Here is a 20,240-nt window from a genome sequence, read left to right as displayed (position 1 = left end):
GAGGCGGAGGTTGCAGTGAACCAAGGTCACACCATTGCACTCCAGCCTGGGCAGCAGAGCGAGACTCTTGTCTCGAGAAGAAAAAAAAAAGCTGAATTTCATCTCATTTTTAAAGTCCCATCTTTACCATAATATATACTACCTTCCTTCACAAACAAAAACATTTCCTGTATTTAAGTTGAATATTTACATGACCGTTTTACACAGTTTGTTTCTTTATTTGTGTTAAATACGCCTAAGTCAAAAACAAGCTCTTTTGATATAAATACTGGAGGTAACAGTTGTAACAAATAATTTGAGATTACGATTACATCTAAAAGTAAGTTTGAGTGAAAAAAATTCATCAAGAGCTGAAGAAAGTGGCCCAGAATCTCCTGCGCACCTGCCGGGGACGCACAGGTCGGCAGGGCATGGCTCTCACGGTGGCCAGGTCCCGGCCTCACAGCATCCCCTCTGCCGTTGGTCCTGAGGTCCTGGAAAAAGCTGTATCTTTTTCCAGAAGACACAAATTAGCCCTGGTTGGTTTCGAGGCCACCCGAGCAGATCAGGCTGAAGGGACCTCTGGGAAGAGAGCATACAGGCCTGCCCCGGGCGCCTGGGTCTGCCAGCTACTTCTGGCATGATTGGTTTTGGGGCAAGGAGGAGAGTGCCCGTGAGTGTTTTAAGAGCTCAGTTCCTGCAAGTGCTCTCCCTCTGACTTTCCCGGCTGTACCTGGGGCAGGCTGCTGGGCCCTGCAGCACTGTGGTGTCACTGGTGGTGTCGGTGGCACTGTGTGGCCTCACGCACAGCCTCCCTTGTCTGGGTCTGTCTCCACAGCAACTGCATGTCCAGCCAGATGAAGAACGTGGTCAGCGGCGTGCTGTTTGGCACCGGCCTGTGGGTGGCCCTCATCGTCACCATGCGCTACTCCCTGAAAGTGCTGCTCTCCTACCACGGGTGGATGTTCACTGAGCACGGCAAGATGAGTCGCGCCACCAAGATCTGGATGGTAATTGCGTGTCCCTCTGGCTGTGGAGGGGGTGGACAGTTTGGGCTTTGGGAAGAAGGACACCCCTGCAGAAGGACACCCCTGCGACCTTTTCTCCCTCTATGCTTGGTTGGTGACTTGGGTCTCAACCTTGAATGGCTGGAGAGGTTTGAGTCACCACGACACAAAAGCAGGGGCCAAAGAGTGCTTCTCTTTCGTGACATTAGTGAGACCTGCAGCATTTTAGATTGAGGTCTGCTTGGTTTGTAGTTCAGGTCATTCATCAAATAAAAGTGCTGTCCATCCGGTTCTTTGTAGCGTTCTTGACTCACTTGTCAGGCATTAAATGGTTACCTTAGCTGACCCCTCGGACAGGCTCCCGTGACTCAGACTTAGCTTCTGGAATGTTCCTCCAGCTTGCTTTGGCCCTCAGCCCAAGGGTCCCTTATTTAAGGTAATGGCTTTGCCATATATGTGGATGTTTGTCCAAATTTCATGATTTAAATGTTTTTCTTTTTTATTTTTATTTATATTTTTTCATTTTAGTTTTTTTTGAGATGGAGTTTCACTCTTGTTGCCCAGGCTGGAGTGCAATGGTGTGATCTCAGCTCACTGCAAACTCCGCCCTTCCAGGTTCAAGCAATTCTTTTGCCTCAGCCTCCCAAGTTTCTGGGATTACAGGCATGCACCACCATGCCTGGCTAATTTTGTATTTTTAGTAGAGACGGGGTTTTACCATGTTGGTCAGGCTGGTCTTGAACTCCTGACATCAGGTGATCCTGCCTTGGCCTCTCAAAGTGCTGGGATTACAGGTGTGAACCACCGTACCCAGCTTTTTTTTTTTTTTTTTCTTTTTGAGACAGGGTCTTGCTCCATTGCCCAGGCTGGAGTACAGTGGCACCATCACGGCTCACTGCAGCCTCGACTTCCTAGGCTCAAGTGATTTTCCCACCTGAGCCTCCTGAGTAGCTGGAACTATAGGTGCACACCACCATGGCTGGCTAATTTTTGTATTTTTAATAGAGACGGGGTTTTGTTGGCCACGCTGGTCTCAAACTTTTGAGCTCAAGTGATCGGCCCACCTTGACCTCCCAAAGTGTTGGGATTACAGGCATGAGCCATCACACCCGGTCTCAATTTAAATGTTTTTATGGGGGCTGGGTACGGCTACTCATGGCTGTAATCCCAGCACTTTGGGAGGCCAAGCCCAGTGAACCACCTGAGCTCAGGAGTTTCAGACCAGCCTGGGGAACATGGCAAAACCCCATCTCTACTAAAAATACAAAAATTAGCCAGGCAAATTAGCCAGGCGTGGTGGTGCATGCCTGTAATCCTAGCTACTTGAGAGGCTGAGGTGGGAGGAATGCTTGAGCCCAGGAGGTCAAGGATGCAGTGAGCTGTGGTTGTGTCACTGCACTCCAGCCTAGGGGACAGAGCCAGACCCTGTCTCAAAAAAAAAAAAAAAAATTTATGGGCTTTAGTTTTTCTGAAAATCAACCCTCCAAGATGGGCATCGTCTCTGGACTTTCGAGGCCTCCGTCTGGGGGGCTGGGGTGACCCCCTGCAGGCGGGTGTGTGCCCCGTGTACCATCTGCCCATTGTAGTCATGGCCCTGGGCCTTGGGCTTTGCTCGGCACCTCAAGCCCAACCTGGGTTTCTGGGGCCAGACATGTGTAAAGAAACAACTGCTTTATTCACCCCTGTCTTGCCAAGTGGCCTAAATGGTTATAATGGACCAGGTCATCATACAAACATTTTCTGCAGAATCTTTCTCGAATGGGGCTGATCCGTGGGTCTGCCGGTGTATACGAAGCCATGGGTCTGCTTTGGTTTCTTGTCTGCCCAGACCTTGGCCCCGGGGCCCTTCTGCTCGGTCGCCTCGGGGTGGCCCCCACAGTGGTGCCTGCCTGGACTGGGCTGCTATCCCAACCTCTGGGGCAGCCTGCTTGTGAGAGAAGCGTGGGAGTCACTGCAGTGCCCACCACACACCGGGACTCCACTCTTTGCCAAACAAATTTTTTTTTTTTTTTTTTTTGAGACAGCATCTTGCTCTGTCATCCAGACTGGAGTGTAGTGGTGCAATCTCGGCTCATTACAACCTCCGCCTCCCGGGCTCAAGTGATTCTCTCACCTCAGCCTCCACAGTAGCTGGGACCACAGGCACACACCACCATGCCCAGCTAATTTTTTGTATTTTTAATAGAGACAGGGTTTCTCCATGTTGGCCAGGTGGTCTCGAGCTCCTGGGCTCAAACGATCCACCCTCCTCCGCCTCCCAAAGTGCTGGGATCAACAGGCGTGAGCCACCACACCCAGCCAAACCAATTTTTTCTCTCAAATCAATTTTCTACCATTTGGATATAAAATTTCTGATTTCTAGAGAAGCAGAATTTAACACCTAGAAGAGACTCAGGGGTGGCTCCCACACTTGGCAAAGCAGGCTAAAGGGCACTCCCTCCAGTGGGTTCACAGCTGAGGTTCAGCTGAGTCCCAACGCCCTGCAGTACCAGGACTCCCCGCCTGGGCCCGAGGACTGCCTTTGTTTTGGTTGCCATTGAGGTGACTGGTTATTATACAGGCTTGATCATCCAGCCTAAAACCAAGGGCCACAGATGTGTCCTCTGGGAGGCTTGGCAATGACTGAAGGAAAGACACTGCTTCCCCTTGGCTTGGCTCAGGGCCAGGCACGTTGACCCTCCTCACTGTTCCTAGAGCCTGGAGCCCATCCCGAAACTAAGGGCCTTGCAGAAGGAGGTGGGGTGAGACTCACCCTAGGTGCAGAAGCACGGTCAGGGTCCTGGCCAGTCACGACGCTGGCAGCAACATCTCACGGCCTCTGTCAGGCTTGGCTTTGATTCTACCTGGTTTTTTGGTTTGTTTGTTTTTGTTTTGCTTTTTGACATAGGGTCTCACTATGTTGCCCAGGCTGGAGTGCAGTGGTGTGATCATGGCTCACTGCAGCATCAGCCTCCCAGGCTCAATCAATCCTTTCACCTCAGCCTCCCAAGTAGCTGAGACAACAGGCACATGCCACCATGCCTGGCTAATTTTTTGTAGAGGTGGGGTTTTGCCATGTTGCCCAGGCTTTTATTGGCATGGAGGGCAGGGTTATATGCTTATTTGCTAGAACCTGTAAGTATGGGGTGGGTAAAAGATGGACCAGATGAAAAATAAATCGACACAGAAAATCAGTAAGTGGTTAGCACATTGTGCGCACGGGAAAAGTCGCTTCGGATCTTTAACATAGCCTTGTCTTTGAAATTGTAATTCTCCCATCCAAGTACTAACCAGGACTGACCCTGCTTAGCTTCCGAGATCAGATGAGAACAGGTGCCTTCAGGGTAGTATGGCAGTAGTCTGAAAATATAATTCTCTCTCTTCAGGGTATGGTCAAGATCTTTTCAGGCCGAAAACCCATGTTGTACAGCTTCCAGACATCGCTGCCTCGCCTGCCGGTCCCGGCTGTCAAAGACACTGTGAACAGGGTAGGTGTGGCTTAGGCCTCACACTGAAATGTCAGCCATCTGTGGATTAAGGCTTAGGTCTTAATTATGATGAACTAGGTCACCGTCATTTGGCTCAAGTAGCCTTCAGCGGTGTGCCTGGTAGGGTTCTCATAGGAACTCTTTTTTTTTTTCTCCAATGCATCACTGCTGCATCTTAGGTGTTTTTTAAAAAGTGTCAGGTTTCATAGAGAAACTGCTTGTGCATTTTTTAAAGCTTTATTTTATTTTATTTTATTTTATTTTATTTTTTGTGATGGACTCTCCGTCTGTCACCCAGGCTAGAATGCAGTGGTGCAATCTCAGCTCACTGCAACCTCCGCCTCCCAGGTTCAAGTGATTCTCCTGCCCCAGCCTCCCGAGTAGCTGGGATTACAGGCACCTGCCACCACGCCCGGCTAATTTTTGTATTTTTAGTAGAGACAGGGTTTCACCATGTTGGCCAGGCTGGTCTCGAACTCCTGACCTCAAGTGATCCACCCGCCTCAGCCTCCCAAAGTTCTGGGATTACAGGCATGAGCCACTGCGCCAGGCCAGTTTTTGCTACTTTACATAATTACTAAATACAACATTGTATTAAATGATTGCAGTCACTCCCCATTCTTCCCTCCCCCCACCTAGTAACTTCTCTTCTACTTTCTGCCTCTGGATTTGCCAATCTGAGGGACCTCATATAAGTGGCATCATATCATATTTGTCCTTTTGTGACTGGCTTCTTTCACTCAGCAAAATGTCTTCAAAGTTCATCCACATAGCAGCCTGTGTCAGAATTTCCCTCCTTCTTATGGCTGAATAGTATTCCATTGCATGGCTAGACCATATTTTATTTATCCGTTCATCTGTTGCTGGGTGGCGAATGTTTTTGATCTGATTGGTGAGGGTCACCAGCTGAGGGTGGGGTGATAGTCAGCTTCTAGCCGGTCTGAGGACAGGGTGCTTCTTGACACAGCAGCCCCACTTCAAAGCCAGGCCCCCAAGGGCAAGGCAGTACCTAGAAAGCCTGTCATTTCATCCTCAAAGCTACTCATTTCTTTTTCATTTTCTTTTTTTTTTTTTTTTTTTTTTTTGAGACAGGGTTTCACTCTGCTGTTCAGGCTAGAGTGCAGTGGCGCGATCTTGGCTCACCACAGCCTCAACTTCCTGGGCTCAAATGATCCTCCCACTTCAGCCTCCTGAGTAGCTGGGACTACAGGTGCATGCCACTACATAGGGCAATATTTTTTTTTTTTTTGAGACAGAATCTCGCTCTGTCACCCAGGCTGGAGTGCGGTGGCGTGATCTCGGCTCACTGCAAGATCCACCTCCTGGGTTCACACCATTCTCCTGCCTCAGCCTCCTGAGTAGCTAGGACTACAGGCCCCCGCCACCACGCCTGGCTAATATTTTTTTTTTGTATTTTTAGTAGAGACGGGGTTTCACTGTAGCCAGGATGGTCTCCATCGCCTGACCTCGTGATCTGCCTGCCTCGGCCTCCCAAAGTACTGGGATTACAGGCGTGAGCCACCACGCCTGGCCCTATTTTTTTTTTTTTTTTCCAGAGACGGAGTTTCACTGTCTTGTCCAGGCTGGTGTTGAACCCCGAGCTCAAGTGATCTACCTGCTTCGGTCTTTTTTTTTCTTTAATTGAACAAAAGGAGAGGGAGCAGCTCCATTTCTTTCTTTTTAAAAAAATTATGGTAAAATGTATACAACATGAATTGTACTGTTAACCATTTTCAAGTGTACAGTTCAGGGGCACTAAGTACATTTATAATGTTGCGCAGCCCTCACTGCTGTCTCGTTCCAGGACCTTTCATCCCCCAAAAGCTCATAGCCACTAAGCAGTCACTGCCCATCCTTCTACCTCCCTCTCCCAGCCCCTCAGAACCACTAATCTCCTGTCTGTCTGTATGGATTTGCCTCTTCTGGACATTTCGCATAAATGGAATCACGTGGCCTTTTGTGACTAGCATGTCTTTAGAGTTCACCTGTGTTGTAGGATGGATGAACTTCATCCCTTTTTGTGGCTGAATAGTATTCCATTGTATGGAAGGACCACAGTTTATCAACCTGTTCATCCGCTGTTGGGGACGTATCCAGGAGTGGAATTGCTGGCTCATGGGAATTCCGTGGTAACTCGTTGAGGAACCATGAGACTCTCACGCAGCTGCACCATTTTGCATTCTAACCAGCAGTGCATGGGTGCTTTAGTTTTTCCACATCCTGGGACTCCAATTTTAAAACTATAATAATAAGCAAAAACTTCTCGGGTTAAGGGTTTGAATCCAGGCTTGGTTACTGAGTCCCTAAGGGTTTGAATCCAGCCTTGGTTATTGAGTCCCTGTTGGCCTTGGTAAGTTTCTTCCCATCTCTGCTCTTTTTTTTCAGACAGAGTCTTGCTCTGTCGCCCAGGCTAGGGTGCAGTGGCATGATCTCAGCTCACTGCAGCCTCTATCTCCTAAGTTCAAACAATTATCTTGCCTCAGCTTCCTGAGTAGCTGGGATTACAGGTGTGCACCACCACACCCGGCTAATTTTTGTATTTTTAGTAGAGACAGGATTTTACTATGTTGGCCAGGCTGGTCTCGAGCTCCTGACCTCAAGTGATCTGCCCACCTCGGCCTCCCAAAGTACTGGGATTACAGGCACAAGCTACCATACCTGGCCCACCCCATCTCTCCTCTTCTGTGCCCACGCTTGCAAATCAGGGCTGATGACGGCCCCTGTTCCACTGGCAGGATGGGGTGAGCGAGAGATGCTTGACCTTCAGTGACCTCTGTCTGTGTTGCATAGCTCAGGGTTCCACTTCAGCTCATTCAGGGCATGATTTTCTGTCTCATTCACGGGCATTTTACTTTGAATAAGCCTCAAGATGCTTGACACCTGCCCCCTCCCCCTTTTTTTTGGAGACAGAGTCTCACTCTCTTGCCCAGGCTGGAATGGAGTGGCACCGTGCTAGCTCACTGCAACCTTGAATTCCTGGGCCCGAGTGATCCTCCTGCCTTAGCCTCCCAAGTAGTTGGGGCCACAGGTGTGCACCACTATGCCTGCAAATACTTTCTTGTAGAGACAGGGTCTTGCCATGTTGCCCAGGCTGGTCTTGAACTCCTGGGCTCAAGCAGTCCTCCTGATTCAGCCTCCCAAAGTGCTGGGGTTACAGGCATAAGCCACCGTGCCCAGCCACAGCTGGCCCTTTTAAGGGAGTGGGGTCTTACTTTTCAATGTACAGGGAGGGACTATAGAGAGATTACTGTTGCACCAAGCTTTGTTTTTTACAGCAGACAAACAACTTGTCGGATTAAAATATGTCATGACAAATTGTGGGGTTAGCAACAGTTTTACTTTTTGTTGCTGGGGGAAACAGCATCTCACCCAGGCTGGAATGCAGTGGTGTGATCATGGCTCACTGCAGCTTTGAACTCCTGGGCCCAAGTGATCCTCACACCTCAACCTTCCAAGTAGCTGGGACCACAGACACATGCCATCACACCCAGCTAATTTTTGTTTTTTTTTTGTTTTTTTTTTTTTGCAGAGATGGGGGGGTCTCACTCTGTTGCCCAGGGTGGTCTTGAACTGGTCAAGATTGCTTGGGCTCAAGCACTCTTCATACCTCAGCCTCTCAAAGTGCTGGGATTACAGGTGTGAGCTACCACACCTGACCAGTGTTACTTTCTGTAAGAGCTTGCTTAGGTGTGTAGCAGAAGCTTTTGAGTGTCTTTTTAAACAATTGCTCTCTGTGTTTCCACCTCTGAGCATTTGTTCAACCAAAGTAGCACATGTAAAAGGACGAGGCGGGGTGGGGGCTGGAAACCCTGAACCTGGGGCACTGGCCTTAGCCTGGTTCTGTGACCTATTCCAGCCCCTTGTTCCCATCCTGCTGCCTGAGCACCTGTGCAGCCCCAGCACCCAGCTCTCAGCATGACTCTGCCCCATCTCATGGTCACCATCGCAGGTCATCAAAGCTTACTTAGGTCAGAACAGATCTTTTATTAAGGGCCAAATAATAGATAAGAGACATTCTTGAAATTTCCTTGTTAACTTTTCTTGTCAACTCTAGAATTTATTTTAAATTCTAAAAATTTAATGGTGATTTTCTGGTGATGCAGGATTTGGGACACTTTTAAAGCTAATAAAGGAAGAAAAAGTTTAATTGTTAAATTATCATTACCCTATGACACCATTTAGCATTGAAGGGAGTTTACCTGTCTAAGGACTGCCAAGACCAACTTGGGGGAAGAGTCTAAACTTTTTCTTTTTTTTTTTGAGATAGGGTCTCACTCTGTTGCCCAGGCTGGGATGCAGTGGCATGATCATGGCTCACTGCAGCCGCAACCTTCTGGGCTTAAGCGATCCTCCCATCTCAGCCCCCCAGGTAGCTGGGACCACAGACATGCACCACCATGCCCAGCTAATTTTTGTCTTGTTTTTTTTTGTAGAGATGGGGTTTCACCATGTTGTTTAGGCTGGTCTTGAACTCCTGAGCTCAAGCAATCCACTGGCCTTGACCTCCCAAAGTGCTGGGATTACAAGCATGAGCCACCATGCCCAGCCTAAAACCTTTTCAATGTGTTAGAACTTTTCCTAAGGCACAAGTGAGGCAAACATAGGCTTTGATTAATATGTTTTAACTTGGGTGATTTTTTTTCCCAATAATCCCAGTATCTACAGTCGGTGAGGCCTCTTATGAAGGAAGAAGACTTCAAACGGATGACGGCACTTGCTCAAGATTTTGCTATCGGTCTTGGACCAAGATTACAGTGGTATTTGAAGTTAAAATCCTGGTGGGCTACAAATTACGTAAGTCTGTATACACAGTTTTTCTTGATGAAATTTTTCTGTATGAAGACGCTAATTTTGAGGGGCAGGGATAACAGGGCTGAAATGACAGTTTTGATTAGCCAAAATCACACCCTAGGAAGTTCCAGCTATAGTTTTACCTCTGTGCAGAGTGGAGTGTGTGTGTTAGGACTGACGTGTAGTTACAGTGACAGTTTCTTGGTTTTTGGATTTTTTTGTAGAGACAGAGTCTCACTATGTTGACCAGGCTGGTCTCAAACTCCTGGGCTCAAGTGATCCTCCCACCTCGGCCTCCCAAAGTGCTGGGATCATAGGCATGAGCCACCACACCCAGCCTACAGTGACAGTTTTACCCTGAGTGCAGGTACACCGGCACGATGCTGTGTTTTGCACGCAGGAGGCTTCTCCCTCTCCCTCTTCCCCAGAGAGTCCTCCTGTGAGCTGTTTCTCCTGCAGCAGTGCCATGCTGCCCCAGAGACCTGCTCCCATCCTCCTCTTTGGTTTATCTTGATTCCAAGGGCATCCTTCCCGAGCTCGCTGGTGGATGCAGGGATGGTGTGGGATAGGGCGGTGCTGATCGCCCCTCCCTGGGGTTGAGTGTGGCTCAGTGGTCCCAGGAGCATCTCCTCCAATGAAGCGTCTTAGCTGGCACCCTGTGTGCGGGGAGCTGGCTGGGCTTCCACGTACTGGGAGGGTAAGAGCAGGCCTCCGGCAGACAAAGCACGGGAGGGAGTCTAGCTTTGAGGAACAACTAACACGGAAGAGAAGGTGTCCAAAGCGACCCTGACAGAACCAGCAGGTGGCGCTAGACGTGGCATCGTGGGTGGATGGGCAGTGCCTGGAGGGGTCTCTCTAGCCTCAGGAGGCCGGGCATGTTCGCTGGCTGCACCAGTGTGCTGGACTGGTAAACGTCAACTCTCTGCACAGCTCTCCGCACACGAGGCCCTTGCATGGGCACTGTTCTGTAGGTACGTGTGTTTCAGCACAAAGCTGAAAGGAAGCGATCCCTGGGTCCAGCAGGCTGTGAAGGGACAGCAGCTGTGAGGTGGTTGGGGGGCACTGCCTCTGGGTGGCCTCAGGACACATGTGCCAGGGAATAGAGACAACACCTGCGGAACACCAGGTTAGTGCCACGGACTGGGACGGTGGCTTCTTCAGGGAGACCTGGGAAGCAGTCTGTGGAGCAATTTTGCATAACATTGGTTTTTTCTTTGTTTTCTTTTATTTTCTTTAGTTTCTGAGACAAAGTCTCGCTCATCACCCAGGCTGGAGTGCAGTGGAGCGATCTCGGCTCACTGCAAGCTCCGCCTCCCAGGTTCAAGCAATTCTCCTGCCTCAGCCTCCTGAGTAGCTGGGATTACAGGCGCCCACCACCACACCCGGCTAATTTTTGCATTTTTAGTACAGACGGGGTTTCATCATGTTGGCCAGGCAGGTCCGGAACTCCTAACCTCAAGTGATCAGCCCGCCTCAGTCTCCCAAAGTGCTGGGATGACAGGCGTGAGCCACCACACCTGGCCTTTGTTTCTGTTTTCTTTTATTTGAGAAAGGGTCTTGCTCTGTTGCCCGGGTGGGAATGCAGTGGCACGATCATAGCTCACTGTTGCCTCGAACCCCTGGGCTCAAGTAACCCTCCTGCCTTAGCCTCCCAAGTAGCTGAGACTACAGGCGTGAGCCACCACACCTGGCTAATTTCTTAAAATTTTTTGGAGAGATGGAACCTTGCTATGTTGCCCAGGCTGGCTTCAAACTCCTGGCATCAAGCGATCTTCCTGTCTCAACCTCCCAAAGTGCTGAGATTACAGGTGTGAGCCACCATGGCCAGCCCATAGTTTTGGTTTTTAAAACATGTTAGCAGTCAAACATTTATGATTTACTTTCCATTTGGTCTCTTAAACATTTTTAAATTTTTATTTTGTTTATTATTTTTATTTTTAATGTAGGGCTAGAGCCTTGCTATGTTGCCTAGCCTGGTCTTGAACTCCTGGTCTCAAGCAATCCTCCCACTTCAGCTTTCTATTTCCCTTTTGAACCATCTACAAAATGAAGGTGATGTACCTTCTTTCTGCCTGTCTCAACTTAAAAAGAACACTTTTCATTTCCCACGGTGTCGCATTCCATCTAGTTAGGACTGCGTTCCCTGTTCTGGAATGGCCCCTGTTAGACGCCGAAATGTCTGCCAAAAGCACTGCCTGCCCTTCCCCGCGGCTCTGGGCTGCTGCCAGGGAGCCTGCCTGGCCCCTGCTAAGCCTGCGGGTTTGTCTGGTGTTTGCGCCCACTAGGTGAGCGACTGGTGGGAGGAGTACATCTACCTCCGAGGACGAGGGCCGCTCATGGTGAACAGCAACTATTATGCCATGGTGAGTCCACCCGCCCGGGCTGCTGTCTGACGAGGACGGTGGGGCGGCGGGTCTGTCCACAGAGGTGGCATCTTCACAGGCCTGTGGACGGCCTGGGAAAGCTCTGGGGATTGGCTCATGCTCCTCTCTGTCCTGCTTCCAGGCCGGAGAACCCTGTGAGTACCCTTCAGTGTTAGCCTAGTAGCCCAGGGTGCTCTGCTACTGCAGGGGGATTTGGGTTGCAAAAATAAGTTTCTGGCAAACAGGAATTCCTCACTGTGCTGTACCTGTCCTGCTGTTTTTTTGTTTTGTTTTGTTTTGAGATGGAGCTTTGCTCTTGTCCCCCAGGCTGGAGTGCAATGGCATGATCTCGGCTCACTGCAGCCTCCGCCTCCCGGGTTCAAGTGATTCTCCTGCCTCAGCCTCCAAAGTAGCTGGGATTACAGGTGCCCACCACCACGCCCGGCTAATTTTTGTATTTTAGTAGAGACGGTGTTTGACCATGTTATCCAGGCTAGTCTCGAACTCCTGACCTCAGGTGATCCACTTGCCTCAGCCTCCCTAAGTGCTGAGATTACAGGTGTGAGCCACCGTGCCTGGCCTGTCCTGCTGTTTTTATGGCTTAGCACTGGAACTTGGTGCCACAGCGGCCTTAAGATCCCTGCAGAACCCCTAGAGCTCAGGGACAGTGGGTTGGCCAAGATCCTGCCACCAGTGCGCTGCGCTTCACCCTACTGTTTTCTGAGACGCCAGAGGGGTGTGCATCGACGGTAGTTTCTGGTTTCCTGGGCTTTGTCTTTCAAAGCATGGATGGTTAGAAGGCCTCTCAGTTTGGGTTCTTGACCACTGCTTTAATAACTGGCAAATAGAACTCTTCTCTTTCCTTTTCCTTCCATTCCTTCACTTCCTTTTATTTTTTTCCCTCATTTATTTTTTAATCATTTACTTTTTCTTTTTTTTTTTTTTGAGATAGAGTCTTGCTCTGTCGCCGAGGCTGGAGTGCACTGGTGCAATTCATCTCACTGCAGCCTCCGCCTCCTGGGTTCCAGCAATTCTCCTGCCTCAGCCTCCTGAGTAGCTGGGATTACAGGCACCTGCCACAACGCCCGGCTAATTTTTGTATTTTTAGTAAAAACGGGGTTTCACCATGTTGGCCAGGCTAGTCTCAAACTCCTGACTTCAGGTGATCCGTGCGCCTCGGTCTCCCAAAGTGCTGGATTACAGGCATGAGCACCCGGCCTATCATTTGCTTTTTCTTTCTGTTTTTCTTTGTTTCAAAATTTTCCTTTCTTTTTCTCTTAACTTTTTTTTTCCCATCTGAAATAATCTCAAACTGAAAGAAAAACCGTTAGTGTAGTCCATAGAACTTCTTTTCCTGCTCTATTTGGAAGTGAGCTATTTATCTGATGCCCCTCCCGCCAGGAGACCTTTGTTTATTTCCCACAAACAGAGGCACTTTCTACATCAATGGGGACACGGTGTGTACATAGACTCTTCCAAAATGTAGGTTAGACCTGTGTTCCTTGGCCTTTTCTTCCAATTGTGGAAAATGTAGACATTTGGAACAGAGTCTCAAAATTTAGAAAGCTGCAGGCACAGCTCTATATAAACAACTATTTTAACCTTTCATTGTGTCTCATCCGGAAAACTTCCTGATTGTCTAATTGCTCCCCGACTAATTTTTGCTTTCCTTTCTCTGTGTTACATGAGGGTATTTGGTGCAAATAGTTATCTTTAATAGCGCAGAAGTTTTAGAGGACTTATGTTCTCATAAAACATTTACAAAGTCAAAGTGGAGAAAATCAAATTACCATTTATTTTGTAGCATTGCAGATGTAACCGAATATGTGTGTATATTGATGCATCTCTAGAAATATTGTGACAGCGTGCAGGATGTGCTGTGATTATTTAAATTTGCTTATCTTTCCCTATGCAAATTCTCTCCACCTTTGTCGCTTTTCAGGATCTGCTGTATATCCTTCCAACTCACATTCAGGCAGCAAGAGCCGGCAACGCCATCCATGCCATCCTGCTTTACAGGCGCAAACTGGACCGGGAGGAAATCAAACCAGTAGGCAAACAAATTGCTTTAAAAAATTATTTTCAAACAGCTTTACAGAGGTATAATTGACATATTGCACATGTTTAAAATATACAGTTTGTGGCCGGGCACAGTGTCTCACACCTGTAATCTTGGCACTTTGGGAGGCCAAAGCAGGCGGATCATCTGAGGTTAGCAGTTCAAGACTAACCTGGCCAACATAGTGAAACCCTGTCTCTACTAAAAATAGAAAAATTAGCTGGGCGCGGTGGCACGCACCTGTAATCCCAGCTACTTGGGAGGCCGATGCAGGAGAATCACTTGAACCCAGGAGGTGGAGGTTGCAGTGAGCCGAGATAACACCATTGCACTCTAGCCTGGGTTATAAGAGCGAAACTCCATCTCAAAAAAAAAAAAAATTTAAAAATAAAGTGTAGAGTTTGATAACTTCTGATGTGTATATATTGATGCATCTGAGAAACCATCATCACTGCAGTCAGGATGGTGAATACATCAGTCAACCTGAAAACCCCTCTGCCCTTTGTCATCTCTCCCTCCCACCTGGTCCTGGACCCCCTGGTCTACTATCTGTCACTCTAGATTAGTTTGCAATTTTTAAAGCTTTATGTAAGTGGAATCATAACAGTATGCACTCTTTTTTTCGAAATTCTAGTTTCTTTCACCCAGCCTAATTATTCTGAGATGTAATTCTCCTTGTGTCTCCTAAATGAATATACATCTGTTGTACTTTAATTCTGTAATCTGCCCTTTGGAGAAGCCCTTGATGTTTTTGAACTAATACTAGCTGCTTAGTTGCTTATAAGAAACAAGACTTTTCTTCCTGGAATATTTCTTTGGTTTTAAGTGTCAGTTATCAATAATCAATTAGAATGTGTTATTTAGGATTTAACTGTGCAGGAAGTTGCACCCTGGCATGGTTTAATGAGTCCCCCAACGAATCATTCCAGGGAGCCATTGGAAAAGAGGAAGTCAAACGAAGCAATTTGCACAGAAAACACATTCAGCATTTCCATGTGGTCTTAACTTGCTTGCTGCTTGCTGCTTTTCTTTTCTTTTCTTTTTTTTTTTTTTTGAGACAGAGTCTCGCTCTGTTGCCGAGGCTGGAGTGTAGTGGCACGATCTCAGCTTACTGCAGGCTCTGCCTCCCGGGTTCACGCCATTCTCCTGCCTCAACCTCCCAAGTAGCTGGGACTACAGGCACCCGACACCATGCCCGGCTAATTTTTTTGTATTTTTAGTAGAGACGAGGTTTCACTGTGTTAGCCAGGATGGTCTCCATCTCCTGACCTCGTGATCCACCTGCCTCAGCCTCCCAAAGTGTTGGGATTACAGGCGTGAGCCACCGCACCCGGCCAACTTGCTGCTTTTCTTCTGTGGGATTTTCGTTGTTGGTTTGAAATATATTTTTGTTACAGATTCGTCTTTTGGGATCCACGATTCCACTCTGCTCCGCTCAGTGGGAGCGGATGTTTAATACTTCCCGGATCCCAGGAGAGGAGACAGGTGAGTGAAGCTTCTTCGGGGCCCCCTGGAGAATCGGCACTTTTTCCATTCCTGTGCTCAGAATTAGGAAGTGTCAAAGGGGCCAAATTGATTTTTGCTGACCCTTCCTGAGATTGTAGGCTGGTGAACATTCCTTCCGCTGAATTTCCTTTGTCTTTCTTAGGCCTGGACACTGTTGTTGACTGATTTCCAGATTTTAATTTCTCTTTGGTTGAAGACTGCCGACTGTCTCATAGAGTGTTTGATTTATTTATTTCTTTATTTTGACATGAGGTCTCTCTCTGCCACCCAGGCTGGAGTACAGTGACATGATCACGGCTCACTTCAGCCTCCACCTCCTGAGCTCAAGGAATCCTCCCATCTTAGCCTCCCCAGTAGCTGAGACCACAGGCACATGCATCATGCCTGGCTAATTTTTGCATTTTTTATAGAGATGAGGTTTTGCCGTGTTGCCCAGGCTGATCTCAAACTCCTGGACTCAAGTGATCCGCCCGCTTCGGCCTCCCGAAGTGCTGGGATTACAGGCGTGAGTCACGCACAGCTGAGTGTTTTTTTCCTGAGTCTGGATTCCTCAGGGGCATTTTGCTCCGGCTCACAGTCAGCGTTTGTGATGGAACGCACACTGGGTTGTGCTTGGAAAGGTGGCTTTGTGTTCCAGCCACTCCTTTATCAGCTGCCTGACCTGGGCAGGGTGGCCACGTAAGCCACCGTCCAAACCAGGACATCCTTGAGAATGACAGGGAGGGAGAACAGGCACCGTGGGGAACATCCAGGCCAGGCCCGGGCCCAGGCTGTGCTGTCCATGGCCTCCATTTCCCCAGGTGCCTGTGGATGGGGAACTACCCAGAGACACTTGGTGAGCTAGAGCCCAAGACCATCATGGCAGGCCTGTATGACGGGCGGGCCTCGGGGCTGCTTGGGAAGCTGGCTGGAAAGGGCCAGAGCTGACCCGCAATTTTATTTATTTATTTATTTTTTAGAGGGAGTCTCGCTCTGTTGCCCAGGCTGGAGTGCAGTGGCGCGATCTCGGCTCACTGCAACCTCCACCTCCCGAGTTCACGCCATTCTCCTGCCTCAGCCTCCCGAGTAGCTGGGACTATAGGCGCCCGCCACCACGCCCGGCTAATTTTTTATATTTTTAGTAGAGATGGGGTTTCACCGTGTTAGCCAGGATGGTCTCAATCTCCTGACCTCGTGATCGTCCCACCTCGGCCTTCCAAAGTGCTGGGATTACAGATGTGAGCCACCATGCCTGGCCTGACCTGCAGTTTTGAGTGTCTTGTTGCAGCCCAGTCCTTCCAGACCAAGCCCTAGTCAATATTCCAGACCAAGCCCTAGTCAGTAGTGTGCACTGTGGTGGTCGTTGGGGAGCCTTTGCTGTATCCTTGCACAAAAGCTGGCCTCTGAGTGGGCTTTCCTAAGCAGATTCTCCCCTTTTCTCTGATCCTGCCTTCAGAGGTTCTCTAAAAACCCATTCTGGCCAGGCGCGGTGGCTCACGCCTGTAATCCCAGCATTTTGGGAGGCCGAAGTGGGTGGATCACCTGAGGTCAGGAGTTCAAGACCAGCCTACTACTGGTCTGCAAAACCCCATCTCTACTAAAAATATGAAATTAGCCAGGTATGGTGGTGGGCACTCGTAATCCCAGCTACTTGGGAGGCTAAGGCAGGAGAATCACTTGAACATGGGAGGTGGAGGTTGCAGTGAACTGAGATTGTGCCACTGCACTCCAGCCTGGGCAACAAGAGTGAAACTTCATCTCAAAAAAACAAAAAAGAACCCACTCCATGTGTGTTCACGGATTTCACAGTGTTTCTGGCTAAACCCCTCCTCTCTTCCTGCCACACACTGTCGTCCATTGTCCTGTAGCTCAACATGTGAAAAACAGATGTGTTGGCCAACAGCAGTCCTGGGGCAGTTGGGCAACGAGGTGGAGGAAAGTGAAGTTGGTTCTCTCCATCCTCTCACAGTGTCTCCCTGATTGGAGGGGCAGTTGCCCCTTCACCGACCAGGGCAGGCAGTGTCCCCAAAGGGAAGTGGGTCAGGGTGTCCTGGGGAGGCTGTCACCTGCTGTCAGTCAGCACCGTGGTATGGGGACATCCTTAAGATCGTTTAAGTTTGAGACATGAGGCCTACACTGACAGTGATTCCAGGAGGTAAATATGTATGTGTTTAAAAAAATAAACAAGGGAGGCCAGGCACAAAGGCTCATTCCTGTAATCCCAGCACTTTGGGAGGCCAAGGCAGGTGGATCACCTGAGGTCAGGAGTTCGACACCAGCCTGGCCAACATGGTGAAACCCCATCTCTACTAAAAATACAAAAATTAGCCAGGTGTGGTGGTGCATACCTGTAATCCCAGCTACTCAGGAGGCAGAGGTAGGAGGACTGCTTGAACCTGGGAGGTGGAGGTTGCAGTGAGCCAAGATCATGCCACTGCACTCCAGCTTGAGTGACAGAGTGAGACTCCATCTCAAAAAAATATGTATATGAAATAAAAATAAAATAAATCAATAAACAAGGGAAATGCTGGGATAAAACCTAGTTACCTAGTGTACCTGGACAGCCATTCTGAGGATGATACCTGAATCAGTTTCCTGGGGCTGCTGGAATAAATGACCACAAACTGGATGTCTTAAGACAAAAGAAGTTTCTTCTGCCACAGCTCTGGAGGCCAGAGTCCGAGATCAAGGTGTCAGCAGGGCCGTGCTCTTTTCGAAGGCTCTGGGGGAGGCCTTTATGCCTCTTCCAGCTTCTGGGGGGTCCAGGTGCTCCTTGGCTTGTAGGCATATCACTCTGATCTCTGCCTCCATGTCACCTTGGCTCTCACCTCTGTGTGTGTGTGTCTCTCTTACAAGGACAACAGTCATTGGATTTGGGGTCCACCCTAGTCCAGTATGACCTCATCTTAATATTGAATTATATCAGCAAAGACCCTGTTTCCAGGCCAGATGCGGTGGCTTATGCCTGTAATCCCAGCACATTGGGAGGCTGAGGTGGGTGGATCACCTGAGCCCAGGAGTTTGAGAGCAGCCTGGGCAACATGGCAAAACCCCATCTCTACAAAAAATACAAAAGTTAGTCGGACATAGTGGTGTGTACCTGTGGTCCCAGCTACTCAGGAGGCTGAGGAGGGAGGATCACTTGAGCCTGGGAGGTGGAGACTGTAGTGAGCTGAGCTGTGATCACACCACTGCACTTAGCCTGGGTGACAGAATGAGACCCTGTCTCAAAAAAAGAAAAAAAAGACCCTACTTCCAATTAAGAAATAAGGTTTTCACAGGTACCAGGGCTAGAACATGGACATATCTTTTGGGTAGAAACAGCTCAACTCATTATAACAATGGAAAAATCCAAATATTGTCATGTAAAGATTTTAGTTTTCTATATTTCAAAAATACTTCAAACTGTTTTAAAAGGTAGATAACAAATTGAGGGTAAGTGCTCACAACAGAGAACAGGGTTAATATGTAAAGAGTTCTTATAAATCTGCCAGAAAACCATGAAGATCCTAATTGGAAAGGAAATGATGGGCACCCCTGGAAGGAGAAATGTTTAAGGAGTTATAGAAAAGCATTCAACATCACTGGGAATGAAAGAAATGTAAATACAAAGCCTGGGAGTGGTGGCTCACGCCTGTAATCCCAGCACTTTGGGAGGCCGAGGCGGGTGGATCACTTGAGGTCAGGAGTTCGAGACCATCCTGGCCAACATGGTGAAACCCCACCTCTACTAAAAGAAACCCACAAAAATTAACCAGGCGTGATAGCAGATGTCTGTAATCCCTGCTACTCAGGAGGCTGAGGCAGGAGAATCACTTGAACCTGGGAGGAGGAGGTTGCAGTAAGCTGAGATCGCACCACTGCACTCCAGCCTGGGTGACAGAGCAAGACCCTGTCAAAAAAAAAATAAAGAAAGGTAAATGTATATGAGCACGTGCAATGCCATTCATTGGTGATCATCGGGCAAAGCCCCACCCACTTTCTCAGACATCCCCACCGCAGGATCCCATCAGTCACAATCCTCACTAATTAGACCATTCAAATTCCCCAAAATAAAAAAAGGGAAAGAGGTATAGACTTATCTTAAGGGTCTTAAGTTCTGGCATTTTTCTATTTAATAATATATATTGCTATATAATGGAATTACTACCAAAATTTAGAAAATCTTTTAGCAGAAGATACAGCCCTAATCTTACCACTCCAGTACAATCATTATTGACATTTATGATGTACTTTGTTATAGTATCAAAACAATTCCAGTATGTGAACGCTTTTCTTTCTTTCATGTTTTCCTTTCTAAGTGATGCTCAGTGAATTCTGTGTATGTTTCTCCCCTGCATGCATTGGTCAAACAGTCTGTAGAGCAGGCACCTAGAATTGGCTTGCTGGCTGCCCTGGTGGACATTTCCAGTCTTACTGACATGGACAAATTACCCTCAAAGTGATTTTACCAACTTTCACGTCCCCAGCAATCTATAAAATACCCTTTTCCCTTCATTTTTGCCAAAAGGGTTAGCAACTTTTAAAATGTTAACTGGACATTTGGGTTTCTTCTGTTGAGAATATTGTTCTTATATTTTGTATATTTTTTTAAAATGGATGTGTATCTTTTCCTTATTGATTTGTAGAAAGTCTTTATATATTCCAGACATTCTGCTTTTTTTTTTTTTACTTTTGTTTGTTTGTTTGTTTTTGTTTTTTTGAAACTGAGTCTCTGTCGCCGAGGCTGGAGTGCAGTGGTGCAATCTTGGCTCACTGCAAACCCCACCTTCCAGTTTCAAGCGATTGTCCTGCCTCAGCCTCCCTAGTAGCTGGGATTACAGGCATGCACCACCACGCCCAGCTTACTTTTGTATTTTTAATAGAGATGGGGTTTTGCCATGTTGGCCAGGCTGATCTCAAACTCTTGGCCTCAAGTGATCCGCCCGCCTCGGCCTCCCAAAGTGCTGGGATTACAGGCATGAGCCACTGTGCCTGGCCCCTTTTTTGTTTTTTAGGCGATTTTAATAAAATGTCATACTTTTCTCCATGAAGGCCTTGCACATCATTTGTTCGAGCTGTTTCTAAGCACTTTTATTGTTTTGTTCCT

The 20,240-nt window shown here is 48.1% G+C and overlaps 1 protein-coding gene across 2 annotated transcripts in view; it reads left to right on the top strand.

Annotated features, from left to right (window-relative positions):
• The window catches only part of CPT1A (carnitine palmitoyltransferase 1A), an 88,065-nt gene that overhangs the window by 34,052 nt on the left and 33,773 nt on the right, over positions 1–20,240 (top strand). For both annotated transcript variants that reach the window (XM_031015971.3, XM_055354692.2), the window contains exons 4-9: positions 818–989; positions 4,352–4,453; positions 9,110–9,247; positions 11,530–11,607; positions 13,550–13,657; positions 15,064–15,151. In XM_031015971.3, the coding sequence (XP_030871831.2) occupies positions 818–989; positions 4,352–4,453; positions 9,110–9,247; positions 11,530–11,607; positions 13,550–13,657; positions 15,064–15,151 (686 nt within the window). The remainder of the gene's footprint in view (positions 1–817; positions 990–4,351; positions 4,454–9,109; positions 9,248–11,529; positions 11,608–13,549; positions 13,658–15,063; positions 15,152–20,240) is intronic.

The sequence above is a fragment of the Gorilla gorilla genome, chromosome 9, assembly GCF_029281585.2.
Source record: "Gorilla gorilla gorilla isolate KB3781 chromosome 9, NHGRI_mGorGor1-v2.1_pri, whole genome shotgun sequence".
NCBI classification, from domain to species: domain Eukaryota; kingdom Metazoa; phylum Chordata; class Mammalia; order Primates; family Hominidae; genus Gorilla; species Gorilla gorilla.
Note: the sequence above shows the minus strand (reverse complement) of the source record. Positions and strands in the feature narration are given on the sequence as shown.